Source organism: Patella vulgata, chromosome 1 (genome assembly GCF_932274485.2).
Source record: "Patella vulgata chromosome 1, xgPatVulg1.2, whole genome shotgun sequence".
In the NCBI taxonomy this organism is placed as follows: Eukaryota; Metazoa; Mollusca; class Gastropoda; family Patellidae; genus Patella; species Patella vulgata.
The window spans coordinates 10,514,766-10,541,508 of NC_065879.2; the positions used below are offsets into that span (position 1 = coordinate 10,514,766).

Below are 26,743 nucleotides of genomic sequence, written 5' to 3' on the forward strand. Positions count from 1 at the left end.
GTCAAGTTTTTGTGGTGAAATGACATCGGTTTTGTCGGTTGACAGTGTTATCTTGTGTATAGCCTCTGGCGATTTATCGATACAATCAATTTTCAATCATCCAGAAACAAAAAAAAAAATATATATTTAGGCCTGTTTACCGTAATCAACAGCTGATGTTAGGAAAATTAATTTCATTTTTAGTGTTACTTATACGCCCATATGTATGTCAATCGTGCTACATGGACTTATTGATTAAATTGACTCTATTTTGGACAAGTCGACGATTTCCCATGAAGAGCGGGGTGGGGGTGGCCGAATAGTTAGCACGTGCGCACTGTATCATAAGGTTTGTCAAGGAGTAGGGTCGCCTGTCAAATCTCGTGGGTTTTCTCCGGGTCCTGCGGTTTCCTCCCACTGCTAAATACTGAACCATATGTTAGTCCCGAAATGACTTAGTATGTATCGAGTGGACGTTAAACCTCATCTCTCTCTCTCTCTCTCTCTCTCTCTCTCTCCCTCTCTCTCCCATGAAGAGAGCCGCAGTGAGAAGCATTTGTTCAGTGCCCCAATTGGCCATGACCACATTTTCGGTCATAACAGTTCCACAGACAAAATGTCAGGCACTATTGAAGTTGTACCTGACAAATATAAATTAATGTACTAAAAATATTGATAAAAACATAAATTATGACCAGAATGGTGGGCACCGGGGGAACTGTGTCTGACAAAGCCAGAATTTGTGCCTGAGATTGTCTGTGACAGTTGCCCTATTTCAAGGCTTGCATGGAACCATAATGGAATCGGTGTGTTGCCTCTGACCCAATGTCGTACTTTGCAATACAAAGGTTGTAAAATGAAATGAAATGGGGTTTAACGTCCTACTGTTCTGTTCCGACTGGGCTAATACAGGCGGGCATACTCCATATAGTGTGCTATGAGGGAAATTTTGTTCGCCAGTACGGCCTACTGTTATTTCGAATTCCAACTGTCAAGGGTTCTATAAAGTTCACGCCACTGCGTAAACGGGGCCCCGGTTTTTCGTCCCACTCGAACGACAATACGTTGTCCCTTGCCAGGCCCCACTGGCAAGGGTGGAAACACGCCTGAAAATCCGGGATCGAACACGACACGCCCAGGTTAGCCAGCCAAGGTCTTACTCACTGAGCCACCGCGGCTCCCTTGCCGAAAGTTGTTAATATATTTATAAGGTTTGATGGTCAAAACAGTCTTTAATGCAGTCTAGTATTGTCCACTGTTGGGTGGCCGATTGGGTTATAAGGTTGGCCATTGAGCCTGGTGGCGTGGTTTCGATTCCCCGCGTGTATGTGACAAGGAGTGCGGTCGCCTGCCTAACTTCGTGGGATTTCTCCAGGTCCTCTGGTTTTCTCCCTGAGGATGTTCTGGGGCGGGTTAAAGATCTGGTGGGTTGGAGGCAAGGATTCTGCGGGGATTCTAGATCGGTCGTTTCCTTTTGCCACTGCCTACTCATCGTCCGGGTAGGGGGAGATGGGCGGCGCTCCCCCGGGATGGGAGAATTGGACATAGTCAATGTTAATGAGATCACGCTGCCAAAACACCGAAATTTAGATTTTACACCCAAAACTGGTGTACTGCGCTAGGCTTATGTCTGGCTTAGTCAAGATATAGTACCTATTTTACATGCCGATAAGTGCGAATTTAAACGAGATTCAACTGTTCATCGAGTTATTGAACACGATCAAATCACTGGGTATATTGCTTTATAACCTGAGCATCTCAGAATAGCTTGAATCTCAAAATGATTCATCGATCCGACAGGAAAATTTGGATTTTTAGCAAATTTGATAAGGATGATTCTTGAAGAAATCTAATCTCAGATTTGAAAGGTTTTTTGGCAAAGATGGGATAACTCCAGAACAGAAAGTCGCAGAAAGTTGAATATCTACCAGATTTGAAAGCAGTCTGTTAAAAAACTATATCCTCTATCGCGTTGATAGGATTTTTGGAAAAGGGGGCATAACTTTTGCTACGATGATTGATATCACATTTGAAAAGAATCCGTCAAAAACCCAAGGTCTGCGTCACTATGATACATCTAGGGAACAGGAATTCTGTTAAAAAAATCAGATACAAACTGTAGCCTTTCACAAGGTTTTCGGCAAAGGGCGTGAAAGTCGCGGAACGATGAGATTCATCCTCTCATGACACAGACGCCAAATTAAAAAGAAAACTGTTAAAATCTATAGCCACTATCGAGTTCACAAGGTTTTTGGCAAAGATGGGATAACTCCAGAACAGAAAGTCGCAGAAAGTTGAATATCAATAGGGTTCATCCTCTCATGACTCCAATACTCATCACCAGATTTGAAAGCAATCTGTTAAAAAAAATATAGTCAAGGATTTTCGGAAAAGGGGGCATAACTCTGCTACGATGCTTCACACCAAATTTGAAAATTCCAACCTTGTGGGTTTTCTCCGGGTCCTCCGGCTACTTCCCTCTGCCAAAGATACCTACGCGTCAGCGAAATGTTGAAATAAAATTGAACCATTACCCCCCTTGCCTTGGATCTGTAAACACGACACTGCCAAAGGTGTAATGCTGCTAATGCACATCATTAAACTCCATGTAATTTGGGAATTTATGACCAACCCCACATCCATGGGGTCTAGAGTTTTTATTTCTTTCAAAAAGTATCACAAAATTTAGGATGAAACGTGTGGTAACCTAATATTTCGGAAACCGCTAAATGGCAGCTAGTGGTTGAAATTTTGTCTACTCGACATGAGAGATTATTATTGCTATAATAATCGGTAAGTTTAATTGAAATTGGTCGATTTTTGCGGTCTGCAGCCGTGCCCCTTGAAATGTGCGGTAACCTGATTTTTCCGAAACCCCTGACCGGAAGTATTTGCGATTTTGGCTAGCTCTGAGATATTATTGATGTTTCACTGAAATCGATTGATTATTGCGGACTGATTGCTGTGCCACATGAAATGTGTACTGGTAACCCCATATCTCGGAAACCGCGTACCGGAAGTGCATGGTCGAAAGTTTAGCTACTCTGAGATATTATCAGTGCTATCAATCCAAAAGAAGTTTCATTGAAATCGGTTAATAACTGCGGTATGTACATGTAGTTGTAAGGATATTTTGAAAATCTTGCTTTACGTTTACCACATACATGTAAACCCTTGAAAGTTGATCAGGAAAAAAAATATCATTCCTAGTCATACACTGCATGGCGCATGCCTGTCTTCATTAACCCAGCCGGTGCAGAACAGTAGGACGTTAAACCCCATTTCATTTCATTTAAAGAACGGTTTTAGAACTAAATGGATTATCAATGTCATCGTTGGTGTCACACCGCTTATATGATGTGTCTGGATAACAAAAGCACAAGAAACTATTTTTTGAGTCTGGATAACTATACATTATAGAGTTGAAGTTATATCCCTTACATCAATGGCGGAGTAAAACGTAAACAAATGAAATTTACAATATGAGTTTAATTCGAGGATCAATTTTAATGGTTTGTGCAGCATTATCATGGAATATTTTGTCACTGATGTTTAAACCGAAACTTCCACCAATTGTAGAGGGACATTTTCATCCAAAATTTAGAAGAGTAGCTGAAATATTTAGGTAGGACCGATTCCTAAAAAAATGCTGCAAAAATAGTCATCGGTATGCAATTAAGAATAAGACTGACCGTGTGCCCGACATAGACGAAATTGTCGAGTTAAAGGAGCTAAGTCGCTGATATTTGGGATCTAAGATGTTCATTTACATTGTTCAGGAGTTCACAGGGAGTGACAGGCGACCGTTTATTAGCTGTAAAAAGTTGCCCAGTAAAATTTACTTGGAAGTGAAATTTTATCAACAAGGATGAAGGATTCAATAGGACTGTTCCTGAACGTGCATGGCAAGTGTAATGAGAAGTACGTTCAGAGCTGAACCACAGGAGTCTGACCTTCTATCCGTATATATAATGCATACACCATGTTCAACCAGACAATATATAATATAAAAGAACAGGAATGCAATGCGCTGACGTCACACAAAAACCTAACCAACCTCTAGAAGTCTTGTATACTTCCGCCTCAAAATGATGAATATTCACCAAAACCTGGCAGAAAATGTATAGGCAAACCCTCTTCTTCGATTCTACACCCAAAAGTCAACAAAAATCGCCATGCAAAAAGGGGGAAAATGGAAAGGGAGAGAAAAACTAAAATTATCTTTGGCACTTGTGTCAATGGTCTAGTCACTGCAGATTGATTTTGTGTGACGTCCTGTGGCTGAACTAACAATAGTCATACTATAGGGTATGGTGGGACACTAGGCCTTCTGTTTTAGGGTATAGTGGGACACACTAACACAGCTTTGTGGTCCTAATAATATTGTGTTTATATGATGATAGGTACAAGCAAAAATTATTAAAGGCAAAAGCAAAATTGTTATGTGGACACTTGTCTCAAATTCAGAATAATTAATACCTAGCTGTATTATTTATCTTATTGTAGAAATAAAATAGAAAATGGTAAAGAGGGAGGTGCAGCGTTTGCCTTGTATTATAAAGGAGAATTATTGATCGATTTATGGGGAGGATATGCTGATGAAGATTCGGCTCAACCATGGGATAATAATACTCTCACATTGGTGTATTCTCTTACTAAAACCATGGCAGCCATTACAGCTGCAAAAATGGTGGAAAAGTGAGTATGGTTTCAGTATTTATAAATATAAGACCAAGAGAAATGATTACTGCCCTTGGAAAAGGTTTCTACAGTTAAATAAATATTCTTTTTTTTTTCTTGAATATTATGGTGGGGGTTGGATGACCGAATGGTTAGTGTGTGTGCGCTGTATCATAAGGTCTGTCATTGAGTCAAGTACAATGAGTAGGGTCACCTATCCAACTGTGTGAGTTTTCTTTGGGTCCTCCGGTTTCCTCTCACTACTAAAGACACCTACGCGCAAGCGAGTGGACGTTAAACCCCATTTCTCTCTCTCTCTATTTTAAATCAAATAGTGCATTTCCATCTCCTCATTGTGTTTCCGGCAGACATAAATTTGCTCAAAATGAGGAAATTTCCTCACATGGGACTACACCGTAGATATTTTCCTGATAAATTTGAATTTCATCCACGGATAACCCGGATATTTGGGGAATGAAAAATTCCACTTTCCAAGGCATTAATGATCAAGACTAGAAGACAAACTCTCAATACTCAAAGATCATTCACATAGAAAATGACATTTTACATAAGATAGCAGGACTACAGACCATACGAAAATACCCCCACCCCCCAAAGAGCAGATACCCCGCTTCTTAAGCCATTCCTCCCCAATTCCCTCTTGCCTCTAAATTCCTCCGTAAGACTTTACAATTCCTTCCTGGTGGTCCATATGGACCTGTGGTTAGAAGCACTGATCTAGGCCAAAGATGGACACCTAGATTATTCTGTCCTGTGGTGCCTCGAGTTTTAAGTAACTGACTTAGTCAGGGAGAATTCCTATAAGCTCACTAAGAGAGGTGTATGGATTCCATGCCCGGGGTCCTGGGTTCGATTCCTGACTGATGCATCCCCTTGTCAGTGGTGCAGTACGGAGGGGCAAGGAAAGCTGTCTAGTTGTTTGGATAGGATGGAAAACCGAGGTCCCGTGTATACATTGGCATGCACGTATAAGAGTAGGCCTGGCCAAAATTTCCCTCATAGCATACTATATTGGGTATGACCATCTTCATTAGCCTAGTCAGAGCACAACAGTAGGATGTTAAATCCCATATCGTTTCATTTATATAAAATCCTGAACCTGGCTGTTTATGCACCAAATTGTTAATCAATTTTTAATAATTTTTTGAATTGACTTCCATATGTTCAGAGAAGTCAAGAGGAAATGAAGATTTTCATTCACACCGTAAAAGAAAATGTTTATTGTTAACTATTCTTTAGGAATTATTTAAAATTGAACTGTTTCTATTTTAAGGGGACGCCATACAGTGTGCTATGAAGGAAATTTTGCCCGGGCAGCGGTGCTATGGCCTACTCTTATATCGAATTCCAACTGCCAAGGGATCTTTCACGTGTACGCCAATGTGTACACAGGACCTTGGTTTTTCGTCCCATCCGAACAATGTTTTCCATAAGTATGTGTTATTTTTTACTGCTCTATCCAGTTACTAAATGCCTCTGAAACATTATGTTTATTTAGCAGTTAACTATCTTTATGAATTAATTAAAATTGAACTATTTGTATTTTAAGGGGATGGTTAGACTATAGTAAACCTGTTTCAGCTTACTGGCCAGAGTTTAAAGTCAACAATAAAGATAATATTACAGTAGAGATGTTATTAAGTCATCAGGTATTGTAGTCCTTTATAGAAATAAAATGTGGTTTAACGTCCTACTTTTCAAGGACCCAGAGAAGACTCACAAGACCCTACTTCGTGTCATGAACAAATCCAGGCTCGAAACCATAAGATGAGCATACATGTTTGTCATGCAGTATGCTATGAGGAACATTTTGCTCGGACACCAACCCACTTTTGTTTTAGTTTCCATCTGTATCTGTCAAGGTTTCTTTTAGTTCACGCCAAGCTGTACATGGATTGGGTGGCTATAAATGTAGATATTAAGTCTTGTTATCGATGCAAGTCAGGGGTTTGACCCCATGCTTGCACATGTATGTAACATGGGGTCACCATTCACTAACCTAATCATGTACCTTCCTCTGGTTTTCTCTCACTTCTAAAACACAAAAAAACCTAATTAACTTGTGTTGAGTGGACATTGAACCCAGCTTATCAGTCTCTTGATGAATGGAATCTTTTTACAGGCAGGATTGTTGCATCCAACTCAAAATTTTAACTCTTTCCAAGACATTTTGTTGAATAAGGAAGAATTGCAGAAAGAGGTTGCCCAGGCAACTCCTGCGTGGCCTGCAGGTGAGACTGTATTATCAAATTGAGTTAGGAATTTATCCATAATTAATGATTGTGAATTCAGTATTTTCCAATAAAAGTATGGCAATTTTGGTAAGCGCGTAATGAGTGTATTTTTACTTGGCTTTATATACCAATACATGTTTGTATAATACCACGTGGAATGCTATTTATGACGTATATTAGCTGCGGCATCGAAATTCACGTGCACGAGACTACATTTTGATCACTTCACTTCACGGACGGTGCAGTCAGGCAGATAACTGTGCATGTTTATATAAGGACAAATAATTGACCATTGAACCACTCTACCTATATATGGAAAGTAGAGATATCCAAGTAAAGCGAAATTTTGAACTATAAAAAAACGAAAGGAAATAGGATCTGTGTTTTAATCAGATTGATTTAATACTGATAATTGATTAAATTGTAATAGTATATTTATAGGAACACAACATGGCTATCATATGCTGTCCTTCGCCTTATAATACTGACAATAGATTAAATTGTAATATTATATTTATAGGAACACAACATGGCTATCATATGCTGTCCTTCGCCTTATTGGTAGATACACTTCTTCAAAAAGCTGATATAAAACATCGTAATATAGGTCAGATATTTAAAGAAGAAATAGCAGATGAATATGGTAAATATGACAGACTTTAAATTGTTTTTATACACGCCCACATATAATGCAGTCCACACTAGCTTGTCCACTCTTTCTAGAAGCCACCAATTTTGACAATCTTTTTCGAACCTTAGGAAAATGGTTCTTAGGGGTAAACGACCATTGGGAAAGAATTTGAAAACAATCGTTTTTTTTTTATTCTGGAGTTATGTCCCTTTGATTAGCATAATTTTGCTTGTTCGCTATCTAGAGGCCACAATTTTTGACAAATCTTTTTTAAAACCTTAAGATAATGATGTTCAAGACTGAGACATAGCTGCTGTGTGTGTGTTACTATCTTTAAATGCAATATTATAAAATGAAACGAGCAATAAACAATAATACCAGAAAAATAACTTGGAATTTTGAGAGAGCAATATTTCCATGTTCTTTGTAAGTGAGTTTCCTCCTGTCAATGTTGCAGTATGGGACAAAAAACCTGAGGTCCTGTGTACACATTGTGCTTGTATAAGAACCCTTGACAGGTTGAATTCCATATAAGAGTAGGACGTAGCGTCACTCTCCTGGCAAAATGTCCCTATAGAATGCTGCATGCCTTCATTAGCCCAGTTGGTGCAGAAAAGTGTGATGTTAAACCTCATTTGATTTCATAGGCCGGAAATTTCTGAAAACCACTCCTTTAAATCCAACCTCATTTTATTTCATAGGCCGGAAATTTCTGAAAACCACTCCTTTAAATCCTAAAGGTCTATTGTGGTTTCGAACTCTCGAGCCCAGACTTGTTTATGGATCGAAGTAGGATCGTTAGTATAATCTTGTAAGTCTTCTCCATCTGGGTCCTTGAATTATGCAAATCAAGATCTATGCCATATTTCAGAATCCAAATTACCTATGGTTTTTTGAGCAGACGTTAAACTATTCTTTGAAAATAGGGTTGGGACAATATCCCCCAAAAATCTGCAGAAACTCCATAAAATCTGTTGTTCATCCAGAATATAAGCAAGTCTGTGGCATCGAAACCTTGTTAAAATTAGCACTTGCTAGAGAAATGCCTTGTGTGCTTCTTATGAGATTAAAATTGTTGAAAATCCCATTATATACTCAAGAAAATAAATCGCAGTAATTAGAAGTAATAGTTTAAAAATACGATTTTTGCATATTTTGGACCCATTTTGGTGGCCATTTTGAAAATGTGCACCATTTCGACCGAAAAAATGGGCGGACACCAAAAATTCTTCAACTTTTGTGTTTTTCTGTCAATCTGGCCTAAGAAACACCCCTGCAGAACAGTGGCATACGAAAAAGTGCATTATTGTCACAACTTTATTAAAAACCCATCGCAGACATTTTGATAGTTGCTTGTTGCTAGGATAAAGGATTCCAAATGAAATTGACCTGTATTTTTTTTTATCCACAGAAAATTATCTTTTTAGAATTTCTCCATTAAAATGGTATTTTCTTTTCAGGAATAGATTCGTTCATTGGTTTGCCGTATGCAGAGAATTATCGAGTGGCAAAGTCTATGTTAATAACGGCACCACAAATGTTGTTGTCTGTTTTATTGTCTTTCGATATCAATTATATCAACATTTATATCAATACCATATTCTATCCTACATCACATACTGCCACGGCTTTTAAAGCACCGAAAGACGTCTCTGAGGTAAGTAAACAGTGCAGTAATTCTTAAAAATACATTATGCAAGAGCTAAATCTGCCAATTGCAGGTCTTTCTTTAGGCCTGAAATGCTATCTAAATTATTAATTAGACATTAATTAACTGATCAAGGCCTTACTCACCTCTCGATGGCATCAGATTTCTCCGATATTAAATAGATTAGAATGGTTTAGCGATACTTTGATTTAATCAAATATGGAGGACAGAGACTTAGCTTCGATCAACCAGTACGGTGGTTGAAATTATTGCACACGTCTGTCAAACCTTCAAAGGCTAATATCTTCGCTTGCAATAGAGTAATTTGAATGAAATTTTCAAATTATTCATTTTACATCATCTACTTTCGAACTAGTATAGCAAGAATGGCTAGTTCTTTATCTACGTCTTACATAATGTATCTTTAAGTTTAAAGGATTCCTCAGGTCCCAAGTTCAAACATTCTCAAACTGAAGTTCAGAATTTACTCAAAATTGTTCATCTTATTTTAACTAAAATATAGCCCTTTATAAAACCTGAGAAACTATGTGCAAGGTTTTGGGTTTCTGGATCAAAGATATTTCTCATAAACAGTGATTGAAAGTTGAGTAAATTCTTGACTTAAGTCTGAGAATGCTTTGTGAACTGGGGGGGGGGGGTGGATGGCCGAATGGTTAGCACGCGCGCGCTGTATCATACAGTCTGTCATTGAGTCAACTGGCGGGGTTTCAATTCTCCGGTTGTACGTGCTAAACCCCTACGCGCAAGCGAATTATTGAACAATGTGTTAGTCCCGAAATGACCTAGTTTGTGTCGAGTGGACGTTAAACCCCATTTTTCTCTCTCTCTCTCTCTCTCGCTTTGTGAACATCGGGGCCAGGTTTATTCCAGTAGAGAACTATAGTGGCTCAGTGAGTAAGATGTTGGCTCGCTAACCTAGACGTACTGTGTTTAATCCTGGTGCTGGACGAGAAAGTTCATCGGGATTTTCCGGAATGGTGAGAGAGAGAAATAGGGTTTAACGGCCACTCGGCACAAACTAGGTCATTTCGGGACTAACATATGGTTTAATTTTATTTACATAATTCGCTAGCGCGTAGGGGTCTTTAGCAGTGGGAGGAAACCGGATGACCTGGAGAAAACCCACGAGGTTGGACAGGCGACCCTACTCCTTGGCACATACAACCAGGGATTCCGGCATGGTATCCCCTTGTCATTGGTGCAGGACAACAAGGGACAACATATAGTCATTCAGATGGGACAGTAAATCGAGGTCCCGTGTTCACATTTGCGTGCACATAAAAGAGCCCTTGGCAGTAGGAATTCAGTATAACAGTAGGCCTTAGCACCTCTGTCCGGGCAAAATTTCCCTAACATCACACTGTATGGTGTATGCCTGTCTTCATCAAGCCAGTCGGAGTGGAACATTAGGATGTAAACATCATTTCATTTCATATTCTAGAGAACAAAAATATTGTAAGAATGTAGCCTTTTCATTGGCTAAAAACTAAAATATTATGTGCTCTAATTTGAGTGCTCAACTTGATCCTTCATTTAACTGCGGTATCCATTGAGGAAAATGTTGGTGTCAGTGCTTATTGATCGCTTTGGACGAATTTGATGACTTTGATGATTAGGTTGTATGATTTGTTTATCGGAATATGGGAGCCAGCATGGCTTGGTCAGAATGGTACTGGCTTACTAATTTCCCCTTTGTCAGTGTTGCAAGACTGAGGTTCTGGGAAGGATATGTGTCTTATTGTTTGTATGGAATGAAAAACCAATGTTTGTATGGAATGAAAAACCAATGTTCTGTAGCATGTTAAAGAATCCTTGATGGTTAGAAAATAAAACACGTGTAGGCTGTAGTGCTGCTGTCAGTGCATGTATCTTCATTAGTCAGTTGGTGCAAAAAAATAAGATATTAAACCCCATTTCATTTCATTTTTATCTAGACATAAGATACATGTATCAGAATAGTATAGACATTGGAATAGTATAGACATTAGGATAGTATAGACATTAGAATAGTATAGACATAGGAATAGTATAGACATTAGGATAGTGTAGACATTAGAATAGTGTAGACATTAGAATAGACATTGGGATAGTGTAGACATTAGAATAGTGTAGACCTCAGAATAGTGTAGACATCAGGATAGTGTAGACATTAGAATATAGTAGACATCAGAATAGAGTAGACATTGGGATAGTGTAGACATTAGGATAGCATAAACATTAGAATAGTATAGACATTGGGATGGCATAGACATTAGGATAGTGTAGACAGTAGACATTAGAATAGTGTAGCCGTTGGGATAGTGTAAATATTAGATGAGTATTGACATTAGAATAGTATAGATATTGGAATAGTATAGACATTAGAATAGTATAGACATTGGAATAGTATAGACATTGGAATAGTGTAGACATTAGAATAGTATAGACATTAGAATAGTATAGACATTAGAATAGTATAGACATTGGGATAGTTTCTGCATCCAGTTGAACTTTTACATGTTCTTTTTCAGCGTGGCAGACAGAATAATCCAGTAATCAGAGCTGTACCATTTTCAAGTTTCAATGGTTTTTCCTCAGCAAAAGCTTTAGCGAAAATGCTCGGCATTTTGGCAAGTGGGGGAACTTATCAAGGGAAGCAACTCTTATCGAAAGCTTCAATAGAAAAATTAAACACTAACATGGTAGAGGGTTTAGATAATACTTTATTAGTAAACATGTCGTATGGACGAGGTTTCATGCGTCTTAAAAACTCACAGGTAGGTTTTTCTAATCCATCTTATTAAAATGTACTCAATTTGAATGTTGTACCCGTCTTCATTAGCCCAGTTCGGCGCAAAACAGTAGGACGTTAAACCCCATTTCATTTCATTTCATTGAAAGTTGAAGAAGTTGAATCTCACAGGTAGGTATGTATAATATAATTTTATCCAAAAAAATCCACTACAGTAGTATATGGATGTTCAATCCACTACAGTAGTATATGGATGTTCAATCCCTGCATTGGCTGAGAAAGTTCATCAGGACTTTCTTACGTGGTTTCCCCTTGTCGAATGGGACGAAAAACCGAGGACTTGTGTATAGATTGGTGTGCACGTAAAAAATCCCTTGGCAGTTGGAATTTGATATAAGAGTACTCCATAGTGCTGCTGCCCGGGCAAAATTTCCCTCATAGCACACTATATGCCGTATGCCCGTCTTCATTAGCCCAATCGGAGCAGAACAGTAGGACGTTAAACCCCATATGCTTTAATTAAATTCGACAGAGTCACAATGCTTGTTTAGGCTATTTCTTGTCAAAACTTCAAACACTCATAAATTCACTAAGTCTAAAGTACTTTAACTGAACTATTAAACTATTATAGCAAGAATGGTCAGCTAGCTTTTAATTGACAGTTGAATTCAAAATAAAATTATTTCTTGGTACCCTGTCGGGCTGGCGTGGTTGGTTGGCCGAATGGTTAATGCGTGCACGTTTGATATTGTTTGTATATAACTATAATGTTTGTGTATATATGTTATCTGATGAGTCGGATGGTTGAATGGTTAGTACGTGTGTGCTGTATCATAAGGCCTGTCATTGAGTCAACTGGCGTGGTTTCGAATCCCCGGTTGTACGTGACAAGGAGTAGGGTCATCTGTCCGACCTCGTGGGATTTCTCCGGGTCCTCCGGTTTCCTCCCACTGCTAAAGACCCCTATGCGCAAGCGAATTATTGAAATAAAATTAAAACCATATGTTTGTTCCAAAATGGCCTAGTTTGTGTCGAGTGGACGTTAAACCCCATTTCTCTCTCTCAATTAGTCAGTAGGCTAATCAATTGGGATCACATGGTTTTTTGCATTTTCTTAGTGTGCCGTTCAAAATTTCACTGCACGCTTAGGAAGATCTCTGGCTAGATAGTGCTGAAATGTAGATTGTCAAACAAAAGCCTATTTTCTTTCCTCTATAACATTTTGTTTCAGAGAACTGATTGTACTGTTTCTATTATGAATAATTTATTAAATTTTTCTTCCAGGGTGACACTGTTTATGGACATACGGGTTATGGTGGGCAAGTGACTTTTGCTGATATGACCAATCAGTTTGGTCTATCTTATGTAACAAATTATCCTTCATTTTATTTCCTCAATGATGATCCACGTTTCAAAGATTTAGAGAAGGCCACTTATTTATGTTTTCAAGATTATATTGCTTCTCAAAAAACGTAACATCCACTTTTTATGCATTTTTTAAATTAGGTTTTTTTATATATATATATATCCTGTCTAAATTTGTACTGTATTGATAGTCATCTATATCTCGTATTCGTCAATGTATTTGATTTATAAGATTGTTTTAATAAAAGTTTTTTTTTACTATGTCTTGTCGAAATTTGTAAATTTGTATTGATATTCATTTATCTCATGTATTTATTTGATTTAAGATTGATTTATAGCTCTGCAATATGCTGATTAAATTATGTAGGGCTTGTCTCCACATCGGCTCTACATTCAAATATTTGTATGATTGGTAGCTCTACAATAAATATTTCTAAATGCTGATCAGTTTCTGTAGCACTGTAGAGTGTAATATTTTGTGTGAAGTGTAAATCTATGATTTAGATTGCTATGCTTATTTTTAGATTTAGATTGCTATGCTATTTTGTAGCTTTAGATTTAGATTGCAATGCTTATTTGTAACTTTAGATTTGTAGCTTTAGATTTAGATTGCTTATTTGTAGCTTTAGATTGCAATGCTTATTTGTAGCTTTAGATTTAGATTGCTATTCTTTATTGTAGCTTTAGATTTAGATTGCTATTCTTTATTGTAGCTTTAGATTGCAATGCTTATTTGTAGCTTTAGATTTAGATTGCTATTCTTTATTGTAGCTTTAGATTTTGATGCTTATTTGTAGCTTTAGATTTAGATTGCTTATTTGTCGATTTAGATTTAGATTGATATGCTGATTAGTCTTTGTATGCTTAGACTCCATATTGACATTTTAATTCCTGCATTGAGAATTTTATTGAAACCACTAAGTGTACTTTGAGAATATTGAGAGGTATTTACCCCCCTTCGATTTAATGAATTGAAGACGTTTATTTAATCTTTGTGTGTATGAAAGATGTAAAATGGATTAGAACACCACAAATAGTATACAATTTTTTTTAACATGGTGGACATTCAGTGCAGAGATCTATTCTCTATGTAGGTAGTTCTATACCAGGTCAATTTAGGGATATTTTCTACCACGTTGATCGCATTGATCGTTTGAAGTACTTCTGTCCTTTTAACCCTTGATGGCTTGTTTATAATTAATGTTTTTATGTGTATAAAAATCAATATTTAATGTAATATTTCTGATGGTGCATTTATTATATTAATAATGTATATTTATAATGCACTTAATAATCCATCCATTTACGCATGCTCAAAGTGCTGCATTTAAGGAGTCTCTCGTCAGTTAAAGCACACATAAAACTGTCTCTTTCGAATCTGGATAATAGAGTTTAAACAAATATAGTTTTTAGTTGTGACTTAAAAATTTGATCTTCTCTAATTTATCGATGTTGGTAAAGCTTGATATTTTTATAAAATGCAACTATTATAAACACTTAATGTGCTTCAAAGCTGTGAAATAATAAGGAATAGAATTGAATTTAAGGTTTCTGGCACACCCTTTTCATAGAAGAACTAACAAAAAACAAAAACAAAAGACCGTAACACCAACAATTAGCACTGAGTGTGGAAAAATATAAGTGATCTTAAGGTTGTGTCAGTTGGGTTTTGAAAAAATATTCTCTTTTTTCTTTTTTCGGCGTGAAAAATGACCGATGGGTCAGATCTAGTTTCAGTCAATTTCCATAGCCCTCGATCTTCACCGGCATATACAGCCGACATGGAACTCATGTTCCAATAACATTAGTAATAGAACTGGAAATACTGAGGACACAATTACTGCTTGATAAACACTAGACGCTAAGTAATTGTATTCCGTAGAATTTTAGAGCTAGAGCACAGATTTGACGACGATCACCTCCTGGAAATGTTTTTGCACCCAGTGTTCACCTTATTTTGTTGTCAACAAAAAAAGGTATTTGGCCGCAAGTACTCTTTTCTCCGGCTCCGGGTTATTTTGTTGTCACCAAAGAAAGGAATTTGGCAGAAACGTATTAAATTTGGTTTTGTCCATCCTATTTCATATTTTGAATATATATATATAAGTGTAATAGTTTTTGTGGTGTATTTATACGTGTTGTATTATTGTTTTATATTAAGTACACAGGAGAAAGGAAACTGTACATATTTTTATTTACTATTATCTGTATGTAACACATAATTTGTGTGCAATAATGCCCCCCAAGTTTCAACAACTGAAACTTTTATGATAATATAAACAATTTGTTTAACTTGATTGATTTAAATCAAATGGACAGCTGTCTAGCCATTCGAATGGGACGCTAAACCGAGGTTCTGTGTACACTTCCTACTGACTTAGTCGTGGGGAATTCCTATAAGCTCACTTAGTAGAGGTGTATGGAATCTATGCCCGGAGTCGTGGGTGCGATTCATGACTAGGCATCCTGTTACACCACATGAAATCCTTTCCGACGTGGTTTCCCCTTGTCAGTGGTGCAGGACGGAGGGCCTGGCAAGGTAAGCTGTCTAGTCATTAGGATGGCACGATAAAGCGAGGTTCCGTGTACACATTGGCATGTACGTAAAAGAACCCTTGGTAGTCGGGGCAGAACAGTAGGATGTTTTACCCCATTTCATTTCATTTTCAACCAATGGAAAGGCTGCATCTTTCTGATATTTTAGTTTAAGCTTTCTTGAATAAGGCCCCTAGTTTTTATTTTATAGTATTAATCAAGGTTCTCCACTTGTTTTATTAACATATATAACATTATGTATATCTATCTTTTTAACATATCACTGATGTAATCTGATTTTTTATTTATTCACTGTCTCTTTCATAGTTAGTGGAAAGATGTTACTCTATTGTTGTTGTTCTTTGTATTAACGTCCGCTTCCATCGAGAGTGATATCGCAGAGGCGTCTTATTTTCATATTTATTATCTTAGCGCACCGTGCAGGGGTCTTTCCTGTAATAGGAAATCGGAGTACCTGGAGTAAACCCACGAGGTTGAGAAGGCGCCCCTATCTCCAAGTCACATACCCTCACACCGGGGAACAAACTCACGACCTGAAGCCAGGGATGACAGGCCAGCTAGAGCTTTCCGGCGTGGTTTCCCCTGTCTAGTCGTTCGGATGGGACGAGAAACCGAGGTCCCGTGTACACATTGGCACGTAAAAGATCCCTTGGCAGTTGGAATTCGATATAAGAATAGGCCGTAGCGCCGCTGTCCGGACAAAATTTCCCTCATAGCACACTGTATGGCGTATGCCCGTCTTCATTAGCCCAGTTCAGAGCAGAACAGAAATTTCCCTCATAGCACACTATATGGCGTATGCCCGTCTTCATTAGCCCAGTATAGGAGCAGAACAGTGGGACGTTAAACCCCATTTCATTTCATTTCATTTCCAGCTAGAGCTCGAACCGCGACACTCTAGACCACTAGGCCATGACAGGCCTTATGATATAAACTCTTACAATCCTAACGACCAGACAAAAATTACTTACATCCTATAGAAAGTTGTTCATACTCCAGACATCCTGGATTTAATAGCTTTCAATCTATGAGAAATATCCCTTCAAACCCACCAAGTTCTGTTGTTTCAATGGCATTGATTATTTAAACTGTAAATACACAGGACACGATTCTATGGAATACAATGACTGTTTAGTACTAAACAACGTTGTAACATGGCTTCTATAGTCTTTCAAGATAATTGTGTCTGTGTATAGTCTCCGATCACACGTTAACCCTACATTTAATCATGAAACCTTAACTCAAATTTGAAACTTATCCAATACAATACCAAGGCATTTCATCTGGGAAGTGTAGGTAGGTATGGGGGTTTTGATGGGGGGTAAGCTTTTTTCAAAATATATACGATTTGTTTTAGGGGAGATTAGATAAAGAGCTGGGAGTTCTCACTATAATAGTTAAAAACTAGATAATGTAATGGGAATTTGCTGAAAATCAATCGTGATTACTAAAGTCGGTACGATAAAAAACATAGTCTCAATTATCCATTTCATGATTTACTCATGAATGAAAGGTGAGCAGCAAATCGGATCCTAATCCAGTAAATATTGCAGGCTAGCGATGCCATTGAGAGTTGATTATGGTCTGGATATGTTAATTAATGTCTTGTTAATAATTTAGATAACATATCAGGCCTAAAAAAAGACCTGCAATAGTCAGATTTGCATAATGTATGTTTAATAGCCTGTATGATTTTAAAGGCAGTAGTTAAATCGGGTATACATATTTCAACAAGCTATAATTAATCTAAAGCCTAGCTCACAACGTGCTACTACGGACAGTCTACGGGAGGGATTTTTTTAGTAAACCCGTGCGCGAGTCGTACGCGTCACTTGCGTATGTTCGGTACCGTAGAAGATCACAGACTGGCCGTAGAGACTTTTGGTCCTGCACATATAACATTTTCACCGTGTTTCTTGCAGCTAATTTGAGAGCTACCAAACCCTACGATCCGTGTGTGTTTTGAGCTAGTCTTAAAGTAGAAATGGTTCCACTACTGATGTCTTCCGTCTTACGCAGTTTAGCGCGAAATATTGGAGCTAAAAGAGTCTACTGGGTTTCCTCCGAATGCCAAAGATCCCCGCGCGCAAGCGAATTGTTTAAATTAAAGTGTTCCATTATGTTAGTTCTGAAGTGACCTACTTTGTGTCGAGTGAACGTAAAATCATAATTGTCTATAACTTCTATTACTTCCCGTACAAGGAGACAATAAAACAGGAAGGTTTTTTTTTTCAACTTTAATAATTCTATTTGAGCATTAGGTGGATTACGTTTTTTTTTAATACAAAACAAGTTTTAGCTCAAATCGATTGTTTTGTCTATCGCAAAACCAAATGGAATTGGATGATTTATATTTTATGTGCTGTAATGTACATTTCAGTAAACCTTTTCATGGACAAAGTGTTATCGTATAACGGATCAGCCATTTTGATAATATCGTTATTGGTATCGTTTTGGAGTAATGAAATGAAATGGGGTTTAACGTTCCACTATTCTGCTCTATCCGGGCTAATGAAGGCGGATTATGGGGTAATTAATGAACTATAACAAAATCAATTGTCCTATTTTCATAACAGCCAAGAGTTGATTAATTCCAGTACTTCACGGGGGAGGGGGGTCGGCCGTTTAGGTCTAACGCTTGCGCTTTAGATCGCAATTAATGTCTGTCATTGAGTCAAGTGGCGTGGTTTCAATCCCAGGCCTGTGCTGTGGTGATCTTGGAAATTCTCTGGGTTTCCTCCCGTGAGCTGCATTGGCCGAGAAAGTTCATCCAGATTTTCCAGCGTGGTTCCCCCTTGTCACTGATGCAAGACGGAGGGCCTGACAAGGACAGTTGTCTTGTCGTTCGCATGGGACAAAACCCAAGGTCTCGTGTACACATTTGCGTGCACGTAAAAGATCCCTTGATAGTTGGAATTCGACACAAGAGTAGGCCGGGCAAAATTTATCGCATAGCACATTGAATGGCGTATGCCCGTCTTCAGTAGCCCAGTTCGGAGCAGAACTGTGGGACGTTAAACCCCATTTAATTTCTTCCCGCAAGCCAGCGCATTGTTGAAATTGGAGTGTGCCATGTATTAATCTCGAATTGTCCTGGTTTATGTCGAGTGGACGTTAAATCCCATTTCTGCATCCCTTCCATTGGTGATTATCTTCTAGATTTTTCCATAGAAGGATCGGTCATTCAAACCAGCCATATAGGACAGATGTAATAATGTGTGCCTATGTGACTTTTCTCACGTAATCCACAACTTAAACAGTGATTATTATTTCACAATGTCCTATAATTTAATAAACAGCATATATTAGTTGTCACCATAGGCGTACGGGGAAATTTTTTACTGGGGGGGGGGGGCGGTGGTGGTTGGTGCCCCAAAAATGTAGTTAGGTTCTTAGTATGTTACATAATAATCATAATATCTCTTTTGCGATGAATAAGTTCTTAATTTCTAAATCATCAATAAAAGAGAACTAAATTTTATTTACTTGTAATATACACAACTAAAAACAGTTGTTTATGTAACTGTAATTCGTGGCTTACTGTACTCCAAACAATAGAGGGTTCGAGTCTTAAGATTTCTATTTAATTGCCTAACTATAGACACTCTGAATTTAAATTCGCTGTTAAATTGGACGCATTCAAGAACACAATATTTTTTTATACAACTTTTACAAAGTACAATTGTGTGCCCAAATTTTCCCAGCAATTGGTGTCCAAAAAGGGCCCCCCCAGCTCGTACGCCTATGTTTGTCACAACTAACGTGTGTATCACTGACTGGTATGTTCATTGTCAATAGATTTTACCCCCCAGCTGTTTTGAAACACGACTTATATGAATGGAGTAAACTACTAATTTTCTCCTCCATTGACTCCAGGAGGGTTGGATTGCCGAATAGTTAGCACGTGCGCGCTGTATCATAAGGCCTGTCATTGAGTCAACTGGCGTGGTTTCGAATCCCTGGTTGTACGTGACAAGGAGTAGGATCGCCTAGTCAACCTCGTGGGTTTTCTCCGGGTCCTCCGGTTTCCTCCCACTGCTAAAGACCCCTACGCGCAAGCGAATTATTGAAATAAAATTAAAACATATATTAGTCCCGAAATGACCTGGTTTGTGTCGAGTGGACGTTAAACCCCATTACTCTCTCTCTCTCTCCATTGACTACAATGTTAAATCCATGACAGTTCGTGGCCTATAACATTTTCTTTTTAACATTCCGGCGATCTTAATCTTTTTAACCACTTCTCTCCTCCGTTGACTGCACTGTTAAATCCATGACCGTTCGTGGTCTATAACATATCACATTCCGGTGATATTAATCTTTTTAACCACAAAGAGCCCCACATGTCACAATCATCTGATAAAAGATATTGAAGGGGGTCACGTCATAGTGACGTCATTTTAGTATGCGAAATCCCTAATTAATGTCTGTTTACTTCCGTTTCTAAATCCTGAATATGCATCAAAACCTGACAGATAATTTAAATTCAAACACATTTCTTCGACGAAAGTTAAACAACAGATACCATGCGATGGAGCGCTGACGATGGGGGAGAAAGGGAGAATTGCCATATACGGCGGGTGGGTGGGGGTGCTAAATGATAAGGTCAGCTCAATTTTTCGTCATAGGTCACGAGATGCAAACAGGGCTAGCGCTAATCCCATCCCCAACCCTATCCCTGGACCTAGCCCTAAATGCTTACCCTAAACCTAACCCACAACCACGCGCCCTAACCTTATTTACATTTCAGTGACCTTGACAAAAATTCAACTGGCCTTAACAAATAGATTTAGCCATATACGGAGTGGGGGTGCGGCGGGAGAGGATTTCTCTATCGTGAGATCAGGGGAAACAATTACTAGTCGTAATCAGTGTATCTCTAGGGTGAGTCTTTAATAACGCAAAGATAGATGCCCAAAATGGCTGGTTAACCATAACACAAAATAAGCACGTGCACCAAAGAATTTCTGCTTTGTTAGATGACGAATTCAAAATATTTAATTTAATAATTAATCAAGATTCATTGTTTTTTGTCTTTTCTTACTGTCACCTTCGTTGTCTCAATATATAATGGCGTGCATAAAACCTCAAAAATACTCAACCCACGAACTTGACGGATTGTTTATGGTTTATTTTGAACTGTATACTATATGGGGGCACCAAAATCTTCTATCCGGCTACGTCACTCGAACTAAAATCTTGAAGCTTGGTTTCATTTATGCAGATTGGTTATTAAGGCATAGGTAAGGCGCTGGCTCGCTAGCCTGGAGGTCGGGTGTTCGATCCCTGCATTGACCGAAAAAGTTCATCCAGATTTTCCGGCGTGGTTCCCCCTTGTCAGTGATGCAGGACGGAGGGCCTGACAAGGACAGCTGTCTAGTCCTTCGGATGAGACGAAAAACCGAGGTCCCGTGTATACATTGGAATGCACGTAAAAGATCCCTTGGCAGTTGGAATTCGATATAAGAGTAGGCGATAGTGCCGTTGCCCGGGCAAAATTTCCCTCATAGCACACTGTATGGCGTATGCCCGTCTTCATTAGCCCAGGTTAGGAGCAGAACAGTAGGACGTTAAACCCCATTTCATTTCATTTCATTTTTGTTATTAAGGAAAGAACCACTGGTCTGGATTGTTCGAGAAATGTCAGAATATATATAGCCATTATATTTTCGTAAACTAAACTGGGTCTCTAAATGTCTTAATCCGGCACTGTGTTCAACTATTGGGGATGTGGTGTAGATTGGGATAAATGAAATTTGTTACCACAAAGTTTTTTTTCTTTTACAGGACAATATCGGCAACCCCAAACTGGAAGAATAGATCACAGAGAAAATATAGCACGGAAGTCAGCAGATTGAGAAGTTAAATTACACAAAGGAAAGCAGGGTTATCATTCGTTGTTCTGGGGCGGATTAGAAGTGCGTTAATCCACGCCCTATTCCGAATTTTTAAAACGTTTTCGTCTTAAAGTACATGGATTTTGTTAAAATCTGTTTAAATTTGTCTATTCGCAATTTCAAGGAAATATTATAGTTCCAAACTTTGTCCCTGATTTGTTATTGATGTTTCCGTTAAATTGTGGTCTGCTGCGATTGTCAGCAAGGGGTAGAATTAAACTTTACACGAACTTGGATTACAAGGTCATGTAAAGTTCTTTTTCACGGCATTAATATATTCTCCTGAAGTGAGATTCCGCAAGTGGTACCAGGCGAATTAATCAACGCATAAACACTAATCCAAAGTCTAAATCTATTTGTTAAGCCCAGCTCAATTTTCGTCAAGTCGCTGAGATGTAAATAAGGGCTTGCCTAGTGGTCTAGGGTGTCGCGCTTCGACCTCTAGCTGGCCGATACCTCTGGCTTGCGGTTGTGGTCCCTGGTGTGAGCGTATGTGGCTTGGAGACAGGGACGTCGTGAAAATAAGACTTGTCTGCGATATCACCTTCGATGGAAGCAGGCGTTAGGCACAAAGAACAACAACAATTGTTGGCGAGATTGTAGGTAATCATTAGGGCTAGGTCCAGAGTTAAGGTAAGGTTTGAAATTAGCACTAGCCCTGTTTACATCTCGTGACCTTTGACCAAACTTGAAATTGGACTTAACCAAAATCTGCTAGAGCGAAATAAATTTAAAGTCACTGATTGTAATTCGGACAATATCTAATTTTTCACGGCTTAATCCAATTTAAAATGAGAGCCACGGTTCAGGTAATAAACACCTAACAAAGGGGTATTCAAACCATCTGGGGGCCACGGTGGCTAAGTGGGTAAGGCTTTGGCTCGCTAGCCGGGCGGTCGCGGGTTTGTTCCCGGTGTTGGGCGAGAAGGTTCCTCGGGATATCCCGGCGTGGTTCCCCCTGTGAGTTGTCTAGTCGTTCGGATGGGACGAAAAACCGAGGTCCCGTGTACACATTAGAAGTTAGAATTTGATATAAGAGTAAAGCCGCTGTCCGTGTAAAATTTCCCTCACAGTACACTGTATCGCGTATGTCCGTTGGACGTTAAACCCCATTTCATTTCATTTCCAATCTAAAATTAACTCTAATTAACATTCAATAAAGGAAACAAAATCAATATAACAACTTTAGATAATCTCACGGCTTGGATTTAATCGGATTAACCAACCAATAGATTTCAACAACAATTATAGCTGGTGCTGACTGGCTTTGACCATCTGTCCTATAATGTCGTCTCCAGTGGACGCTTAATGTGGACAAATTTTAATTTCATCATATCTTTGTATATACTGAACGGAATTCAACCACTTATGGGCTGATATTCCATTTAGAGATTTAATATTTACTATCCGTAAAATGGTGATATAGACTTTAATCTGTTGAATCAAAGAATTTGAAATATATCCGGGACTCAGTTCGCAGGGGTGTGTCCTTCAAATGGGCACAAAACCAGACCCAACTTTTCTAGAGCAAAATTTTGCATAGAATACGATGCCGAGTGGTAATCTCTCCGCCGTTGGGGCGTTTTCGAGATATTCGGCGCCCAAAAAGGTCAAATGAGGTCATTTACACTGAAAGTATCATGTATCATGAAAGAGGGGGGGGGGAAGAAATGGGGTTTAACGTCCACTCGACACAAACTATGTCATTTCCAGAATTCGCTTGCGCGTAGGGGTCTTTAGCAGTGGGGGGAAACCGGAGGGCCCGGAGAGAACCCACGAAGTTGGAAGGCGACCCTACTCCTTATGTATCATGAAAACATGCTGAATGGGCTTATATGATCTGTAGTAACGGCCATAAAGAGGAATATATACACAACGTGGCCGGTGACGTATTTCGCTATTGTCCCAATCTGCTTAAAAAACAGGGGCCTGTTTCACGAAATTTTAGCTAAGATAAAATCCAAATTTTAGTAATTTGATTGAATAATATTAGATTGATTTTAGTTCCTAGCCAATCAAAATTTAGGTATCTACTAAAATTGGATTTTATCTTTAGTTAAAATTTCGAGAAACAGGGCCCAGATCTATATTTCGTTTCGTTTTTTTATACTTTCGATGGCCTACACTACATGAAGATCTGACCTGTTGTAGCGATAGGTCGCGTCAGGCCATACGAGCGGCCTTTGACCCTATGACATCAGACATTTGATTAACCAATCAGCATTTATGTTACTAGTGTATTACTCACAGTTCCGTGCACCCCCCCCCCCCTAAAGCTCGCCGTAACAGACCGTTTCATTGGCTAATCCCTCACACCATTTGGAACACGTCATGATAACAACTCTTCCAGATCCTAGTTAGTAAGGACAAGTAAAAGGAAATTTTGAACTATAAAAACGAAACGAAATAGGATCCGTGTTTTAATCAGATTGTAATAGTTCTTACGTTACATATTTCAACGGGATAAAGTTTACTGTAAGGTAGATAAGACATACATCTACAACGGTTTCGACGGTTGACGGAAGCATATTAGTACATTGATCACGTTGCAAAGCGGATTATTTATTTTAATCGTTTACCAGTGGACGTTACAGGTTTTATTTATTTAGGATCGTCATTTTGGTATTGCAGACAAGATATCCGTGTTGGGTTTATGCACCATCTTCTCCCTAAGAATCCAGAACACAGCAGCCAGGATATCTCTTGCTCCTCGTTATAGGCACATAACATCAATTCTCAAAGAACTACCTTTTCTCGCTCTCCTCCGGTTTCCTCTCAAAGTTAAAGACCCCTCCGCGCTAGCGTTTTATTAAAATAAAATTTAACCACCTATTTGTCCCGAAATGACCTAATGTGTGTCGAGTGGACGTTAAACACCATTTCTCTCTCGTTTTCAGTCAGTTTGATTTTGTAACTAACAGGACGAAAACGTAGTTTATTGAGACTTGATATTGGACATGCGATCCTACTCCTTGTCACGTACAAGCGGATAATCAAAACCACGCCACTTTACTCAATGTCAGACCTGATTATCTAACGCACACGATTCAACAAACCCCCAACTCCTCAATTTAAAACTCCGCGTTATTTTGATGGCACTGCCACAGAACAAAAAAAACTCCCCAGATATTGTTGAGTTTAGTCTAAGACATTCACTTTGTAAGAGTCGAGGTCGTTTTAGGACTGCACTTTGAGCATTCGTGGGTATTGCGCAACATCCATAGAATAACATTATTTAATGTTAATAATGTTACATATTAGACCTCAGGGTATTTGAGCAATGGCGATTCACGAATGCGAGTCAGTGGGAGTGTCCGACCCGCCTGCCCCCCCCCCCCCCACCTGGACACGCACCTGTACCTAAACGTAGACACAACAAATACTTTGTCATGCACTCCATAAGATCGTTGACAGCTGTAAATAATGATCCCGCGAGCGTGCACACACCTACGAAAAACAAAACACATGGTCTAGACGCCAGGAGGAGAGCCTCTGGGATGGTAAATAATGGTCAGGACATATTATGTGGGCGAGGGGGTGGGTGGTTATACGGGTAAAGGAAATGAATAGAGGAAGAGTTGTCAGTCATTTACCATGTGTTATTGCCAATGCTTAGTTCATGTCGACAGGACGTACCCCACCCCTCCTCTTCTTATAACCAAATAAACCTACAATTAGGAAATCAGGAACATTTGAAGACCAACTAGGGCGCTTAATAATTGAAACGAGTTGACTTCAACAAATCGCCTTAAAGGAAATGAAATAAAATGAAATGGGGTTTAACGTCCTACTGTTCTGCTCCGAACTGCGCTAATGAAGACGGGCATACGCCATACAGTGTGCTATGAGGGAAATTTTGCCCGGACAGCGGCACTACGGCCTACTCTTATATAAAATTCCAATTGTCAAGGGATCTTTTACGTGAACGCCAATGTGTACATGCTACCTCGGTTTTTCGTCTCATCTGAACGACTCCGCATTAAACGGGCCACTCCGAATTTAACAGATTCTCAGAAATAAAAAGTCTGTGTACGTATAAAATTTAAGCGCCAAAATATAGAGAAATGGTGTATTTACCGTGTCTCAAAATTTCAGCACAAAATATTGAGTCGTTTGGATGGGAACGTCAACACTGCGTATCCGGACACGTAAACCTTTCAAGATTTCGGGTCAAATATTTCGCTGGGTGACCTGATAATCTATTGCCGTTCCTTAAAAGGTCTATACAATGCATAGCTAAAGGTAAATCTGACTTACACGTTATTTTTAGAAAATAAAATTCTGGTTTTATCCAGCCACCGTATAATACAGCTTGGGACACCGGTCTCCATTTCCGGGTGAAGACTGACTGTTTAAGCTGCTTGTCCACGTATCACGTATATTAAGTTAGTTGCTCGACTCTAAGGTAGAGGATTTTAAGGGCTTTTAACACCAAATTAAGCAGTTTTATTCTCCAAAATATAACCGAGATTGGTCCTTTAACCGTCTCCATGTGTCCCACTTAATAATAAACATTTCGATATTTTTAAGCAGTTTTATTCTCCAAAATACAATCCAATTTACGATATTTTTATATTACTTGAAGTCATTTCAAGGTTAATCCTTACGTCTTATAATATCCTCAACTATGTAACAATTATGTGCGAATCTTTGCTAACATTTCTTCATTTCAACTGATAACCCGGCTTAATCTTATATAATCCATCCGTACACGCGAGATTATCGTATATTGTAGTGTATTAGAAAAAACTAACCCGGATCTTAGAAATAAAGCAAATGTTACAATTCTTTTTGGAATTAATGTGAACTACGTGTCTTTATCCTACGTGTGTTCGAAACGACCAACAGCCACTTGCGAATACTACAGCCCCAGACAACCATGTACGTCTACGTCTTCATAATGTCATAAAACGTGTCTTTCTGCACATTTACTCTCCGATATCAAATAAATTAATATTTCTATTTCTATTATATTAGGTT

General features: G+C 38.7%; 1 protein-coding gene and 1 long non-coding RNA gene across 2 annotated transcripts in view; one reads left to right on the forward strand and one right to left on the reverse strand.

The window, feature by feature from the left end:
* LOC130013041 (uncharacterized) overlaps positions 1-25,859 on the reverse strand; it is a 29,643-nt gene extending 3,784 nt beyond the window's left edge. The window contains exon 1 of the long non-coding RNA XR_008788324.1: positions 25,841-25,859. This is a non-coding gene — a long non-coding RNA (uncharacterized LOC130013041). The remainder of the gene's footprint in view (positions 1-25,840) is intronic.
* Positions 3,413-16,189, forward strand: LOC126812142 (beta-lactamase domain-containing protein 2). Its single transcript, XM_056101431.1, has 8 exons — positions 3,413-3,604; positions 4,486-4,677; positions 6,230-6,329; positions 6,803-6,911; positions 7,435-7,557; positions 9,006-9,202; positions 11,725-11,970; positions 13,230-16,189. Exons 1-8 carry the CDS (start codon positions 3,462-3,464, stop codon positions 13,419-13,421), a joined length of 1,302 nt encoding a protein of 433 aa, XP_055957406.1. The 5' UTR covers positions 3,413-3,461; the 3' UTR covers positions 13,422-16,189.
* Positions 25,860-26,743: the final 884 nt, after the last annotated feature.

What these genes read in the sequence shown, in the direction of transcription:
- LOC126812142 (XM_056101431.1), top strand. Translation starts at nt 3,462, where the DNA reads ATGAGTTTAATTCGAGGATCAATTTTAATGGTTTGTGCAGCATTATCA. An exon ending in AGAGTAGCTGAAATATTTAG is followed by an intron (nt 3,605 to 4,485) that starts GTAGGACCGATT and finishes ATCTTATTGTAG; the next exon opens with AAATAAAATAGAAAATGGTA. An exon ending in AACTCCTGCGTGGCCTGCAG is followed by an intron (nt 6,912 to 7,434) that starts GTGAGACTGTAT and finishes TTATATTTATAG; the next exon opens with GAACACAACATGGCTATCAT.